This window comes from Alosa pseudoharengus, unplaced genomic scaffold, assembly GCF_046254945.1.
Source record: "Alosa pseudoharengus isolate Yale_2024_CS ecotype anadromous, Long Island Sound unplaced genomic scaffold, YU_APseudo_1.1 YU_APseudo_1.1_scf_15, whole genome shotgun sequence".
Classification (NCBI taxonomy): domain Eukaryota; kingdom Metazoa; phylum Chordata; class Actinopteri; order Clupeiformes; family Clupeidae; genus Alosa; species Alosa pseudoharengus.
The window spans coordinates 10,906,833-10,922,450 of record NW_027468620.1 but is presented as its reverse complement, the minus strand read 5'-3'; the positions used below and the strand labels follow the sequence as shown (position 1 = coordinate 10,922,450).

The 15,618-nt window shown below is 46.0% G+C and overlaps 1 protein-coding gene across 1 annotated transcript in view; it reads right to left on the bottom strand.

Annotated features, from left to right (window-relative positions):
• Positions 1-552: 552 nt before the first annotated feature.
• ggps1 (geranylgeranyl diphosphate synthase 1) overlaps positions 553-15,618 on the bottom strand; it is a 30,386-nt gene continuing 15,320 nt past the window's right edge. Inside the window, exon 4 of the mRNA XM_076285513.1 lies at positions 553-2,729. Within this exon, the coding sequence (XP_076141628.1) occupies positions 1,896-2,729 (834 nt within the window). The 3' untranslated portion in view covers positions 553-1,895. The remainder of the gene's footprint in view (positions 2,730-15,618) is intronic.

Genomic DNA, 15,618 nt, shown 5'->3' with positions numbered 1-15,618 from the left:
AGCCTGGGTGAACCCAGACAAACCTGTTAGCAAATTCGAATTTGCTCTGAATTTACAAACCGCTTCATCTGGGTTCACCCAGACTAGTAGCCAATGCCACTGGTTGCTTTACCATCGTTTATAATATAGTCTTTCTGCTTGGTAGAAAACACTTTGTTGCATGTTCCCCTGGCGAAACAGATATGTGTGGTTAAGAGTGGCCTCCTGCAGATAGTCACTCAGGCAGCAGGGGGCATCTCTGAAAGCCATCAGGACAGGAAGGAACTAGAAAGGACGGAATGCCTACCACCGACAACCTGGAAAGGGCTACTGCTGCATGCAAAAGATGGTGGTGGTGTTGAATATTGCATGAAGTCTAGAAGAGCTGGCAGAGAATATTAGGCAAAAGGTCTTGGCCAAAACAGAGTGTACTTCACATCACAATGTCTCCAAAATAAAGTGATTTCTTGCATCATTTGCCCTCTTTTGATGGAGTGGGGCTGGATGTGCTTTAATGAAGTGGGTGAGTTCACCAGATTACGTGAAATGACTGGAGACTGTACAACAGAAGTGTTCATTTCAGATGGTTCTGTGGAGTGTTTATTGAGAACCTAATTTTATAGCCATTTAGTTCTCCAAGACAGCACACTCTGTATCCCTTCTTACTGATGTTAGGAGACGCCACTGTAATAATGTAACAGTACATGTAAAGATCGTTTTTTTTACATATGAGGTGAGACAGTCGGGTAGCAAAAGATACAAATACACAACTGGACAGAAGAGTCCCTGAAGAAATAATACACACTGCAAGTTCACATTTGAAACATTTCCGTGTCAAACTCGACATATTGAGGTCAGTTTTCTGTCTCAGTAGAGCAGGCTCGACGTCCCTGTCCTGTCAGTGAACATTTCCACCACGGAGGCAACAGCGCTCTACAGTAATTATTAAGAGTTCCATTACTGTACTCTCACACTGATGCTGACGTCAACGTCCGTCCACCCCAGCAGAGCAGAGCGGAGTGGGGCTATCCTACCTCAGAAACCCAGACAGACACGTTAACGTATGTAAGGCTTAGCAGTGCTTCAGTCACTTGATTCTCCTCCGGCGTTGATTCTCTGTGTGCAGGGGACAGCCCGGGGAGTGCGGCTGTTCAAGTATCGGTTTGTCGGCGCTGAGACCCTCAGGGAGACCCCCCCCCACCACCCTCCTCCCCCTGCAGGGATGTCAGTCGGCGGGCACTCTCTGGCGACTAGTCATGGCACAGAATGGTCATTAGAAAAAGAAAAAAGAAATAGGAAGAAAAAAAAAGAGAAAGCAGGAGAAAACCCTCCTAAATTTGAGAAACCTTCTGAACAGCTCTTACAAAATGGAAGGGAAGTTGAAGTACAGTTCGGTGCCAATTCTATACTCAGACACTCTGCACTCTTATGAAAAATATCCTTTACTTAACTTTTCTGCCAAAACAGCAGGGCACTATCCCCCAACAAAACAGCATGATATCTGCCAATACTGAAAAGGGAGATTTTCTGTAAGGACCTTAACTGCTTTACAGGAACTCCTTTGCTGATGATCAATTGATGTAATAGACATTCCTATTTCTGTTCTTGTGGCAACATAACAGTGGTGTGAACAAAGTGTAGCATTTAACAGTAATCGATGTACACAGACAACTTTTGTGTGAATATATAAAGCACTAAACAATTGCAGGGAGGACATATCTGCTATGCCACTGAAAATTGTGTTTTCCTACGTTCACGGACCTCAAACAAAGAAGTTACAGTAAAGCTTGATTAGTACTCGTCTGCAACGCCACAGGTCCATTAAAGTCAGAGCTGAGTCTTGTTGCTGCTGTTGCTGATCAACAATCAACCAAGAGTACATGTCTGTGATGTTGCAGGTCAGTAGCCCATTGCAGTCAGTACTGCGTCTTGCTGCTACTGCTGCTGCCGCCGTTGCTATTGTTGTTGCTGTTGCTGCTGCTACTGCACGAGGGTTCGGGCTCCTTGTAGAGGCGACTGAGGTGCACCACCAGGGCCTCCAGCTCGGGGTTGCCCCCCAGGTCGCGTATGAGGCGGTAGGCCTCGGCCTCCAGGTCGCGCAGGGTCTGCCGGGTGTAGGCGAAGGAGCCCACCTTCTCCAGGTGGTCGACGCAGTAGCGCTTGATGTCCACGTTCTCCGTGCGCTGGCGCAGGATGTTCTGCACCTGCCGGCTCTCGGGGCACGTCCAGATGGCGTGGATGGTGGGGAAGGAGAACTTGCCCTCCGTCAGGTCCTCGCAGAAGCTCTTGTTCTCGCTGTACTCGGCCGATGCCAGGTTGGCGTAGTCGTCGCGGATCTGGAAGTAGAGCCCCAGCGTGTCCAGCAGGGGCTTGAGATCGTGCCGCCACTCGGAGAAGAGCTGCATGAGGCCCACGGCCAGACCGAAGAGGCCGCCCGTCTTCTGGAGGACCATGCCACGGTACTCGGCCTCTGTCGGGCAGGTGTAGGTGTCGCGCCAGTGGATGTCCAGTCCCTGGCCGCGGTGGAGCTCAAGCAGCTGGCGGGTGAAGACGCGAACGGCCTCCGGGTGCTCCAGCGTCAGGACCTTCTCCAGGCCCAGGAAGTAGACGTAGTTGGCCGAGTTGATGACCGACGGGATGCCGTAGATGCTGTGGGCCACGGGGAAACCGCGCCGCAGCTTGGAGCTGTCCTCGATGTCGTCGATCAGCAGGCTGGCGTTGTGCAGCATCTCCGTCACCTCAATGATCACCTGAGAGGAATAACGCATTTATTAGAAACTAAGAAAATGAAACATACACAAACAAACTTATGGTATGGTCCAAAGCGATTTATAACAATAACAAAAAAGCATTACATTATCATTAAAATTCTTACTTTAAAATTAAAGTAAAAACAAATGGCTTACATTCTATACAATACTACTAATCTACTGAATAAAGGTAACAGAATAATAACAAATTCATATCATTGTAATGACTGTAGGGGCGAATGTATTAATTAGATACAAAGTAAACAGAGGAGTCTTAAAACGCTTTCTGAAATACCCAAAACTAGAACACTAGCTTAATCATTCCAACGAGGAATCACTACATCTCTACATTTAATATTTCTAGCATGAAGTTAATTGAAAATGATGGCGCACAGAGGCCAAACATAGGCAGTGCAGCTGTACTGTAGCCTGGATACCTGACTTCGCAGTGAGTCTGGCCTAGATCGATTGGCAAACGTTTATTTCCTGGTTGGTGGACGCTTGTCTGAAGTTTGAAATCATTGGAGTTCAATCACTAACGTTTGGTAATGACGTTTGGTAATGACGATAGGCTTGCAACTTAAACGTAATCGCTCTCAGGATCGCTCTCCCTCTGTTCACTGGTTGGTTCGGACACAACTTGCCAAAGTAATGAAGTGAACGAGAGCTATTCCAGACAGAGTACTGCAGGGAAAAGAAATCAAGTGGAAGTACGTAGGCAGGCGGAGGCCAGGCTAGCTGTACTGTAGAAATGCTCCAGATGATCTAGGCTGGCAGCATCAGATCCCATACCTTTCATATGCTATGGTACATGTATATACAGAGTATTTCATTAATGACCAGTAACCAAACACCAACATTACAATCATGTTTGGTTATCAAAATCATTTTGTTGAATTAACATCTGTAACATTATACACTACTTATAAAACTAGCTGAACATAGTCTAACATTAAAAGTAGGAAAACACTGATTACTACTTTATCTATGTAGTTAGTTCCACCTCCAAGCACTCACACATCCACAAGTCCAACTAGAATCCGATGACAGATTTAGTTATGGATATAGTCACTGATGATCAGGATCAAAGACGGGTAATCCCTCCCACACAACTCTAAACTCACAAACAGCTGTGTATGCATATAGTAAGGTGTTGGTGTGATTCATTACATTGCCAGTAGAGGGCAGTGCTGTATTTGCAGTGTTGCTGTTATTGTACATACTGTGGAATGGCACGCCATGCAAGAGAGGGAGTGCCATGTTGCTAAGTGTGTGTGTGTGTGTGTGTGTGTGTGTGTGTGTGTGTGTGTGTGTGTGTGTGTGTGTGTGTGTGTTGTTTTGTGTCAAACCCTGCCCTGCAGAGTCCCAGGCATTTCCTGTTCAGTACAAGCAGGCAAGGGGCCATAACGCTTCAGCATAGAAGTCCCACTGCACGTGGCTTCAGCCTTGCAGTAACAGGAGGTGGACAGAAGAGGGCGCCTTCACCACCACCATTCATTGCAAAAGCCAAGTAAACACAGCCATCAGGTCACATGTGGTAGTCAGACTGAAACAGCCACCTCTCAGATTTCTTCAGATTTTTCAGATTCTTTCAAGCAACCGCACTTCTGAGGAATAGACCATTTATTTGAATACGAGTCACCTCCAACACAACTCGTCAAAAGCATGTGCGGTACTCTGACTAAAACAGCCACCTTTCAGATCTCTTCCAAGATTTTTCAGATACTTTCAAGCAACCCTGCTTCTGAGGACTAACCCATCTAACAAAAGTTAATCACCAATGATTAACCCCGTCATTCTCTCTCAGAGGGGTCAGAATAGTTTAATCCAAACTCTGCATGCAGGTAAGAACTTCTCCTGGTCCTGCCACTGTAAGGTGGTTACACTGTTTGACTGGACCAGTGTGAGATCTGGGGAGACAGAGAATGCCACGGAGCTAATGATGCAGGCTTCAAACTGCAAACCGCTAACATCCATGCATGATGAATCATACACTGGTGTGTGTGTGTGTGTGTGTGTGTGTGTGTGTGTGGGTGGGGGGGGCGGGGGGGCGGGGGGGTCTATCATGCACATGCTATCTATCGGTCTGCTGCTACCTCTGTGTGTGTGTGTTTGGACGTGGGCTGCTTCTGCTACTGCAAACAAACATGTTGTTGCTGCTGTTGCTCAACAGATTCATCATCCCTCTGAATGGTAGCATATGGTGGGGAGAGGGAAAAAAGGGTATGCTGGGAAATGTAGTCTCTTTGTCTTAGCTGGTAGTTTTATATTAACACTGGTGTTGTGGAGAGTGAGATCTGTCTGCTGCCAAATGTGTGTGTGTGCGTGTGTGTGTGTGTGTAGACGTGGCCTGGCATGCTCTATCTGTCTGCTGCCAACTCTGTGTGTGTGTGTGTGTGTAGACGTGGCCTGACATGCACTGTCGTCTGCTGCTGTTAGTGCAGGAGACACACCACAGGCAAACGTGTGTCCATCCAGGGTGCTGAACAGACTCATCCCTCTGAACGGTAGCATATGGTGGGGAATGACTGGGAGGAAGAGGGAGGGGGAGGGGCATGCTGGGAAATGTAGTCACTTCTTAAGAGTAATTAGGTGTGACACTGGTAGTGGTAGCTCAAGGCTCATTCACCTTGCGCCCCTCCCTCCCCCGGCCTTCTTCATGTCTGAGATTAGCAAAACAGCTGATCAGGAGGTGGAGGTGGGGGGCGGCTGGTGGGGTTGTGGAAGCTCTGCTGTGACAGCAAGTTTAGCATGCCCTCATTTGACATACACAATCACACACACACACACACACACGAACACACACACACAGGGGCAGCCCCTGTGTTTGGGGTTAGAGTTTCTTCACAGCAAACAAGGTCAGCAGTCCAAATGTCAGGCAGTGAGTGCAGGCTGTAGCAGCAGCTGATCTGGGCTGGTGTGAGGAGCTGACTCAATAACTGGATTATCAGCAGGGGCGGCCAACACAACAGAGGAGAGGGAGAGAAAGAGAGGGAGGGGGAGGGGGAGAGAGAGAGAGAGAGAGAGAGAGAGGGGGATGGGAGGGATGGAGAGAGAGGAGAGGAGAGAAAGAGAGAGAGAGAGGAGAATGCAGGGAAACTGAGCTTGAAAAGCCCGCTCCATGTCCGACTACAGACAGAGGGAGGGAAAAAATGTGTGGTATGTGTATGAGGGTGAGAGAAAGATTGTGTGTTGATGTGTGTTGTGTGTGTGTGTGTGAGTGTGTGTGTCTGTGAGGGTGAGAGAAACAACGCTCACAGAGAGAGAGAGAGAGAGCGCGAGTGAATGATGCTTCATCTCAGCAATCAGGTCAGGACAATTTTAATCCAATTACGGCTGTACGGCTGCTGGCTTCCCACTGGATTGGCTGTGCTGTGACTGGGCACTGGCTGCATGTGGCAGACCCAGGAACTACAACCTCTTAAAATACACACTTCTCTCTTTTAAAGGGACACCAGGCAACGTTTTCATGTTAATTACTCATCTTCGGAAGTCGGTATTATGGTTAAATGACTCGTTACAGGACAAATGAAGACTCTCTCGCCCGCCCCTACTGCCTGTAGGAATAATATCCCGCTTGCAAGTTCAGTGTATCCTACCCGCCGACCGAAGCAGGCAGGCTAAAGAAACGCTAGAGATTGTTGCAAACGTGTGTACAATGGCAGAGCCGGCGAAGAAGCAACGAAAACCCTTGACAGAAGACGCAAAGAAAAGGAAAAGAGCTTCAGACCAAGCGAGGGGGAGTTTCGTAGAGAAAAAGCATCAGGCTTGCCTGGTGTCCCTTTAAAGGTTCGGCCAGTAAAACTCCCAGAGCGGCTTCCCTCTCACTCATTGCCAGGGGGCTACAGTGTCAAGTTAAAGCCTAGAGACAAACACACACACACACACACACACACACACACACACACACACACACACACACACACACACACTCTCTCTCTCTCTCTCTCTCCTTCTCTTTCACATGCACACACACATGCGTACACACACACACACACACACTTGGCCATTCAAACGCTTTCAGCAGCCGAGTGTGTGAGTGTGGTTTTCCTTGATGGAGACAGATAAACAGCTTATCAGCTGGGCTGTGGAGGTAAGTCCTGGGGAAACACACACACACACACACTCACTCACTCAAGTAGTGAGGTGTGGTGAAGGAGAGACTCACTCACTGAGGATGAGTCAGGCTCTGTGTGTGTGTGTGTGTGTGTGTGTGTGTGTGTGTGTGTGTGTATGTGTGTGTGTGCGTGTGCCAGGCTGGCGGAGGGGTGGGACTGTGCCGGAGGAAAGGTTGTGTTTGGAGGATAAACGCCTGAACTTTCAGGCCTTGGCCCCACGCCCAGCAAACTGAAGCTGCCTTTGTGCTCACTCGCCCTGCTCTCTCAACACACACACACACACACACACACACACAATTAGCTAGTCAGCAGAAGCATCTAGCAGGCAGCGTGTCTATATGGCGGCCTCACTTGAGAATACACTATACACTCCACAAACAAGGCCGAGGGGGCCATTTCCATTTAACATAAAATCGTTTTCTAAAGGACCATGACGATACGAGAAAAAAAAAGCAATGCTACTTATGACTAAGTTGGAGTATCAATGACATCATGGTCAAATTCTGAGAGAGAGAGAGAGAGAGAGAGTGCTGATTAGTTATGGCACTTTGGATCATAAATTGGGAGGCATCGTAATGGTTGCTGGAGTATCGTAATGGTTGCTGGAGTAAAGTCAATTCTGAGAGCCGTGGCATTAAGAGGCGACATCAGCAAACCGTGTGGACAGCAGGCGCCCGGAGGGATGCGTGGAGAGGTCGTGGAGAGAGCGGAGAGAAATGACTCCGCACATAAAGTAGGGCTGAGCAGAGAGTGGAGGGAGAGCGCCGAGCGCTAACGCCAGCACTAGCCAGGCTGTCCTCTGGGCGTGATGATGAAGCCATGTGGGGATTGGTGTCTGCAGCTGCACTCACACAGCGATCCTCAGGGGGGAGGGGGGGGGGCATTGCTGGTGTCTGTTTACTCTGACAAATCCACTCACCTGCACTCAGTCACTGGCTGGAGCTAATGCTGGCCCTCCTGGAAGCTAATGAGGGAGAGGAGGCCAGCGAGCCCCCAGCATAGAGGACAGGGTTTCCGTTGTCCGGTAATTACCGGACATTGGCCGGATAAAAAATGAAATGTCCGACAAAATTAGATCTCTCCGGTCAAATTGTCCGATTGAAATTGGCTAATATTACCGTCCCCTAAAGCCTTAATATGTAAGCCTATATTATACGTCCTCTGGCTATGTTTTTAAATGAACAGGCTCTACCGTTTGAAAAGTAAGCTATTAAACAACACGCATAGCCTATGCTGCATTTCAAATAGGAAGCGCACGCGGCTTAAAACGTCCATGTTAAACAACGAAGAAATGAGTGAGGCGGTACAAACATGGCCAGGCCCAGGCAGACTAGCCTTGAAAGTTTTTTCAGAGGCCAGACGCGATGGATCATGATAAATTGGTAACGTCTGAAGCCTCAGATGTCCGGTCAACTCCACCACCACCAGATAAAAAGTAGAAGTGTCGGTATCTGTCGGAATCAGTGATATTGGAAGTGGAGTTGCTGGGGTGCGGCCGCTCCAAGACACTGTCATTCTCCGTGTACACTGGACATGCAAAGTGTTCTTTACCCAAAGCATACAGTAGGCCTATGCGTTCTCTGTCTATGATCTGCAGGGTTAGGGCCTCCTCGACGAGGCGATTACTGGTCCGCGGATAATTTCTGGCACAATTAAATGGTATCATTGAACCGCGGCCGAAAGAAAAAGAAACTAAACATTTCCCAGAATAGGAAACATTTCTTAATTTATTGTGTTACGGCCAGCTCGTTACCAGACCGAAACATAAAAAGGGACACGGACATAAAGCCTCAAAGCAAATAATAATTTATTAAATTAACGCAAAGCAACGTTACCAAATACAAGATGTCTAGGGGGAAATGAATGGGAGAAGTGACGTGCGTTTGTGGATGCAATGTACGTGTCAGTAGATTATGTGAGAGACTAAATGAGTAGACAAAGAAAAGAGAGAAGTAGAGAGATCTAGAATAAAGGAGAGTGAAAGTGCCAGTGCAAGAGAAAGTCAAAATAGGTGCCTGCATGAAAGAAGAAAAGTGCCTAATGGGAAAGAGAGGACAGCCCCTAATATAGCAGCACCTGGTTACAGGTGCACCCAATTACCAATTAACCTCCCCAGGTCCAACCCCCGCCCGTGCACTGACATGGGATGGCCTGAGGAGGGCACAGGGGGTCGTAACAATTGTTATCAAATAAAGAGGCATAGCATTAGGGGGTAGTGGTGTGAGCGCTCATTCTTGTGTGTGCGCATCTGTGTAAGTTAAACAGTCACCACTGGAGATAACGTGGGTAGCAGCAACAAAACTTTTTAAAACAACGAACGAAGCAGACTCCTGCTGTCCATGAAAATATACTGGCTAGATCTTGTTAGGCATGTTTAAGTTAGGCTAATGAACATGTTGCATTCTATACAGCCTGATTATGTCATTCTTTAAGCTACATAGCCTGTCTCCAGTTTTCCTCAATTTGACTAATTAAGAAGGAATAATAGGATATTTGACCGTCATATCATCAAAATGTCCGGAAAACGAAACCTCTGCCGGTCACTTTGACCGGCACAATTTTTTTCTAGCGGAAACTCTGATAGAGGATGCCCGTTTACATGACGATGAGGGAGGAGGAGGATGATGATGATGATGATGAGTGTGAACTGATGCCACCGTATGCAAATGTCTCTTTCTGTACGCTTGTAATCCCTTCTCTCCCTTCCTGTACTCTGTCTCTCTACGATATTGTTTCTATCTGTATTCTGCCCATTCTCCCTCTCTCTCTCTCATTGTTTCTCTCTGTATTCTACCCATTCTCCCTCTCTCTCCATTTGTCTCTCTCCAGCGTGGACTCTGGCCTCAGACGAGTCTCCAGCGCCGTGGATGGGAAAAGTGGGACAAATGATTCCCTCAGGAGAACAAAGTAAAGTCTCCCCACTTAGTGTCTGCATCTTAAGCGTGAGTCTGAGGTGAATGCACACACGCACACATTCTCTCTCTCTCTCTCTCTCTCTCTCTCTCTCTCTCACGCAAGCACTGCGCGCGTGCGTGCACACACACACACACACACACACACACACACTGTGGGCAAGTCACAAACACACACACACACACACACACACTGATGTGATCACTCACATATACGCATGCTTGCAAAACCACACGCCAGAAACGGCCTTCAACACAGAGAGGAGGAGGGGAGATGAATTGAGATGAGACAGAGAGAGAGCGAAAGAGAGAAAAGGAGATAAAAAAAAGCGAGGTAGAGAGAAAGCAAAAGAGAGGGAGAGGGTGACAGAGAGAGAGAAGGGGAAAGAGAAAGAGAGAGAGAGAGAGAGAGAAAGAGAGAGAGAGAGAGAGAAAGAGAGAGGGCAGACACCAAGACCTGACACCAATTCATCCATCCCTATCTGAAGCCCATTCAGAGGACAGGACTGGGGGGAGGAGAAGCACCAGGCTGGGGAGGTCAGGAGGGGAGGGGAGAGGATGGACGGAAGGAGAGAGGGTTTACTGAGATCAGCAGTGGTCATCATCTCCCCCTCCCCCACCTTGTCCGTCTCCCGCCTCCTCCATCTTCCCTGCAGACACACACACACACACACACACACACACACACACACACACACACACACACACACACACACACACACACACACACACACACACACACACACACACACACACACACACACACACACACACACACACACACACACACACACACACACACACACACACAGCCAGCCGTACCTTTGCTGCCACGTCATGCCACAGCCACGTGCCACAATTGCCTGTCTCCATCTCCTTCCTTCTTTTCTTTCCTGCTGACCCTGACATATGGCTGTGTAACGTCATGGTTCAATTCAATGCAACTTCATTTACATAGCACCACACTGCATAACAACTGAAATTGTCTTAAGGCGCTTTGTAGACAGATTATGTAAAAGACTCTAGGGGCTATGCCACTGTTCAATTCAATTTGGCTTTATATTTTGATCATTAACAGCTGAACCTGTCTCATGGCTCAGAGAGCTCCGAGACTGAAAGGTCTGTATTATATACACATTAGTCACTTAGCTGATGCTAATCCAAAGTACTGATGCACATTTTAACCAGTCTGTAGATGTGTAGATCTGCATGTGTACATTTTGTATGGTGCACTGACCCTGTGATCTATGTGTCGCTAGCATCTTGTTCATCCAGGTGAGTCACAACACCACCACAGGGGATTGGGTACCGTTGTAAGCGCACACACACACACACACACACACACACACACACACACACACACACACACACACACACGTGTACACAGGTAAACGTTATTTCTGTCACTACGTTTAGTTCACAGCACTGTTTAGCTCCTCTTTGGATGCTGTCCAATGTTCCTACAGAGGCTCGTCCTGCTCATACCCTCCCGTGTCTCTCCTCTGCGGCATAATTGTATCATAATAACGATGTCTGAGGTCGTTATCTCAACAAAGGCGGCGCGGCGGCAGACTGGCATGCGCAGCATGGAGGGAGGGGTGATTGACGGCAGACGAGCGGAGACTGGAGGCTGGGAGGGGTGGTGGTGGGTTATCGTCAGCCCTCCTTTCCCATACTAATGACCGCGCTGTTGCTGCCCGGCAACGGGTTCAGCTGGAGTTTACCGCCGGATAAAAACCATGCCGCCGCTGCCACAGAGAGAAAGAAAGAAGGAAGGAAAGAAAGAAAAGAAAAGAAAGAAGGAAAGAAAGAAAAGAAAGAAAGAAAGAAAGAAAGAAAGAAAGAAAGAGCAGGAAGAAGGAGCTAAAATGAAGGGGAAGGAGGATGATGGTAAGAAAGAGGGAGAGAGAATTAGAAAGTGTAAAGATGAGAGGAACGAGAAATGAAAGCAAGAGAGAAATGAAAGTGAGCTAGTGAGTAATGATGATGTTGGTGAGGGTTGGTTTGGGTGGTGGTGGTGGTGGTGGTGGTGTGTGTGTGTAGGGGGTCAGGAATCAAGGCTTAGCACACATGACAGGCTGGCAAGTGGACTGGCACAGGGCTCAACTCCTGTGACCTCCTTCAGACTGGCACAGCCTGTAGGGTGCAGACAGACGCATCTCTTCTCTCTCTCTCACACACACAGTCTGGCCTCGGCAAAGCAGACAACAAATAAACTAGTCCATGGCCTACAGCAGCTAATTAGCAGCAGCAGCAGCAGCAGCGTTGAGGGGAGCCCTCACACACACACACACACACACACACACACACCCCAACACGTGGCCCTGTTGGAGAGGCTCACAGCGGGGCACCCTGATGTAATCGTGTTAGCTCTCACACATAATCATCTGGCACTTTTTCCCCCCCTCCTCCTTCAAATTCAAATATCAGCACATTAACCCAGTAAACATATGCATGAAGATGGGAGCTGGGCTGAAGGGAGAGGGGTGGGCGGTGGGGGTTGGAGAAAGAAAATGTGGTCTACTGGCCTCTTTTTTGGTATTCACTATTTGACTGAAGGGATGTGAAATGCAGCCTTTTCTCTCTCCCCCATTAAACAGCTACAAGACGCACAGAGCTGAGGGGGAGGATCTTTATCTGGGCTCCTTGTTTCTGCTGAGTCTTTTAAAAAAAACACAAAACCGCCTGTCTGGCCTCCACAGGCGTGTTTAAAAAAAAAAAAAAAACAGACAAAAAAAAAAACGTTTTCAACTCCCAAGTCTGTTGAGAAATTAGGGAGAAGAATAAGGTTACTTGTTGTTGCTCTAACGTAAAACTAATTCCGGAATGCAACACAACTGAATGTCTGAATGACTCCCATGCTAAAATGGAATGGCCCACGTGTTCTTCCACCCAATCTACACCCAACACATCAAACAACAAATGACGTTTGTTGAAATTAGTCTGGAATTTTAGATCATTATTTCTCTTTATGTGTCGAGCATCTTCCATCTTCCATCTTCCAAAGAAATGGCTAATATTAGCAATCATGCATACTCTGACTGGTATGCAAATTAGTGATATTGTTAATGTAAAGTCTAGTTTTATTTTAAAATGTCCCATGAACAGTTAAGAGGACGGTGCAATGTAGAGTTTGTCATAAACCGAGCAGCTTTGGCGTACACAGTTAGGTCTACATTTCTTCTACATCATCCAATTAAAATGCAAATTAATGAAATTAATCAGTCATTTACAAGAACAATTTTGAATGAAATGACCATGACGGATGAAAGAGAATCAGAATGTGTGTTCATTTTCTCTGCATAATGTCAAACAGACTGCAATTGTAGCACAATCTCTTGCAGAAGGAAAAACTTAACAAAACCCACAGAAGTACTTTCAAGTCAAGATATATGAACTGTGCAATTAATTTTTATGAACTCAATCAGACCTGTGTGTGAACTAATTAATTTAAAAATCAGCCTCTGACGCACTGAATTTTCTGAACCTCAGTCATCACTCTGCTCTGTCTCTTTATAAAATAATAATTACTCTGGATCTTGATGCAACATACTTAAATAGTTGTTTGAACATATTTTCAGACAAAATAACTATTCAAAGCATGTAGATAAAGAACTGTACATGAAATACAATGCCAACATTGTGTTGAGTCAAATCATGAACCACTCCCAAACCCTAAATTATCCTGTCTTGGATATAATGTTTTTGTTAAATTGTTCAGCTGGGAGTTTTTCCATCTCATGTCAATATCTACCCAGAACTCAACATTCTTTCTGAAATGGACCTAAGTTGCTGCAATACTTTAACACGGAGCAAGCAATTACTACAGGCAATGAGGTGAATCAGTGAACCAGTAACTAGAGGCATGCTGGGCAACACCAAATTTCGAAACCTTAAAACCACTTTTTTAAATTTCACTGGCGCAGAGACCGTAATTGCTTTGAACTTCAGAGTGTGACAGATGTACAAGCTCAAACCCTGATAAGTCAGCCACATACCACAGCGGATATCTTCATTCTATTTTTCAGCTTCTGCATGCCCCGAGAGAAAAGTGCCTGTCTTCAGAGATGACAGAGCTGAGAGAGGAAAATAACTGTCTAGAATTACATACTTTCTTTTCTGGATAGGTTTAATGAAATATTCAGGACAAAGGGAGACCTGTTGAACAGGAAGCCTAATGTGATGTCACAGGCTTAGCACTTCAGTATGGGGGGAAGGAAACCTACTGATCAGCTGATTTACAAACAACCAACCGGATAACTGAAGCACAGTGTAGCGTAGTATAGCATCATCTGGGGACACAGGTCTGTTGCCTGCACATTCTCAGCAATCAAACCTCAGCCAGCTAAGTGCATTACTGACATTATTAACCCTTAGAACCCTAAGCTGTTTTTAGGGCATTTTCACTACCTTTATTCATAAGGATTTATTCTGGTCATTGTAAGTGCCACACACACATATTATATATTGTTTTTTTCAGCAGAGTCTAGGCTATCCTATATATAAGAATTAAAATATAAAAAGTTTATTATAAAAATTCTTATATTTCGACATGTATCTCACCACAGCAAGCTCATAGCTCTACATGCATTTCATGTGTGTGTAGGGCAGACTGTCCTGAATCGGGCAATATAATTGCCATGTTGGTGGGATACTCTGGGGCTGAGCAATTTACAGAAATATGTGGTGTGTGATTTACGGAAATAAATGCCATTTTTTATTTAGTGATGAAAAATGACCTTTCTGCGCTCCATATCTGTGACACGAACTGATCTGACCTGACTTGACCCAAGTTTGCATGTTAGCATGTGTGGTGTATGCACTCATAATGATTCTCAACTTTTTACTGCATTGCCATGAACAAAGTAAAGGCAAAAAAGGTGTTTCTTTGTTGAACAAATTGGGATGCAATGTGAGCCTTGAATTGGATGCCATGCAGGAATTTGCTAGGATCTCAAAACCGGATTATGAACATGCTTTGCCATAAACACACGATAGCGTTGGATTATAAACATGCTTTGCCACAAAAACCGACAAAAACGTGGGGTAAGTCCAGCTATATGAAGTTATTATTTTGCTGTCACTTCGTCTGTTTTATAACTCAGAAGGATGTATTTGGTATCAAATGATAGCTCTGTGTCTCCTCTTTCATCTGACATATGTGGCATATCTATCCGATCACAGGTCCGTGAGTAATTCAAACGAGAGTAATGGGTGTGCAGCATTGGTTTGTGTACATGACGTTAATATTTTGCAGTCACTTCGTCTGTTTTTAGAAGCCAGAAGGATCGATATCCATGGTACCAATGGATAGCCCCGTGTCTCCTCTTTCATCTGATATGCTTACCATATCTATGCGATCACGGGTTCGCGAGTAATTCAAACGAGAGTAATGGGTGCGCAGGTGAACGCAGAGAAGTATAGACTGTAAATATGATGCAATTTGATTTGATTTGATTTCATGATTTTTAAAAATTTTCATACTTGCTCGTACAGACAAGTGCGTAGTCTCTTTGGAAAGCCCCACTTCTTCTCTGTCATGCAATAAAGGGTTCATCTCGCTGAGCAATGTAACAGAGAAGAAAGGGTGTGTTTTTTGACGCACTTTGCGGCAATCGGGTTCTAAGGGTTAAATAACTAACTCAGGAAGGCACACTGAATATTACAGTGGTTATTTAGGTTTTATCCATACAGTCTTTTTCCTATTCAAGACAAGAGATAACAGATGGCATCTAACTGCTTCAAATGTGTTGCATCAAGCAATAGCCTTCTACAATGACAAAAGATCTAGAGCAATCTGTATAAGTGTCCAAGATTAGACCATTATTTCAAATATCCAATGAAAGCAAATGTCACCAT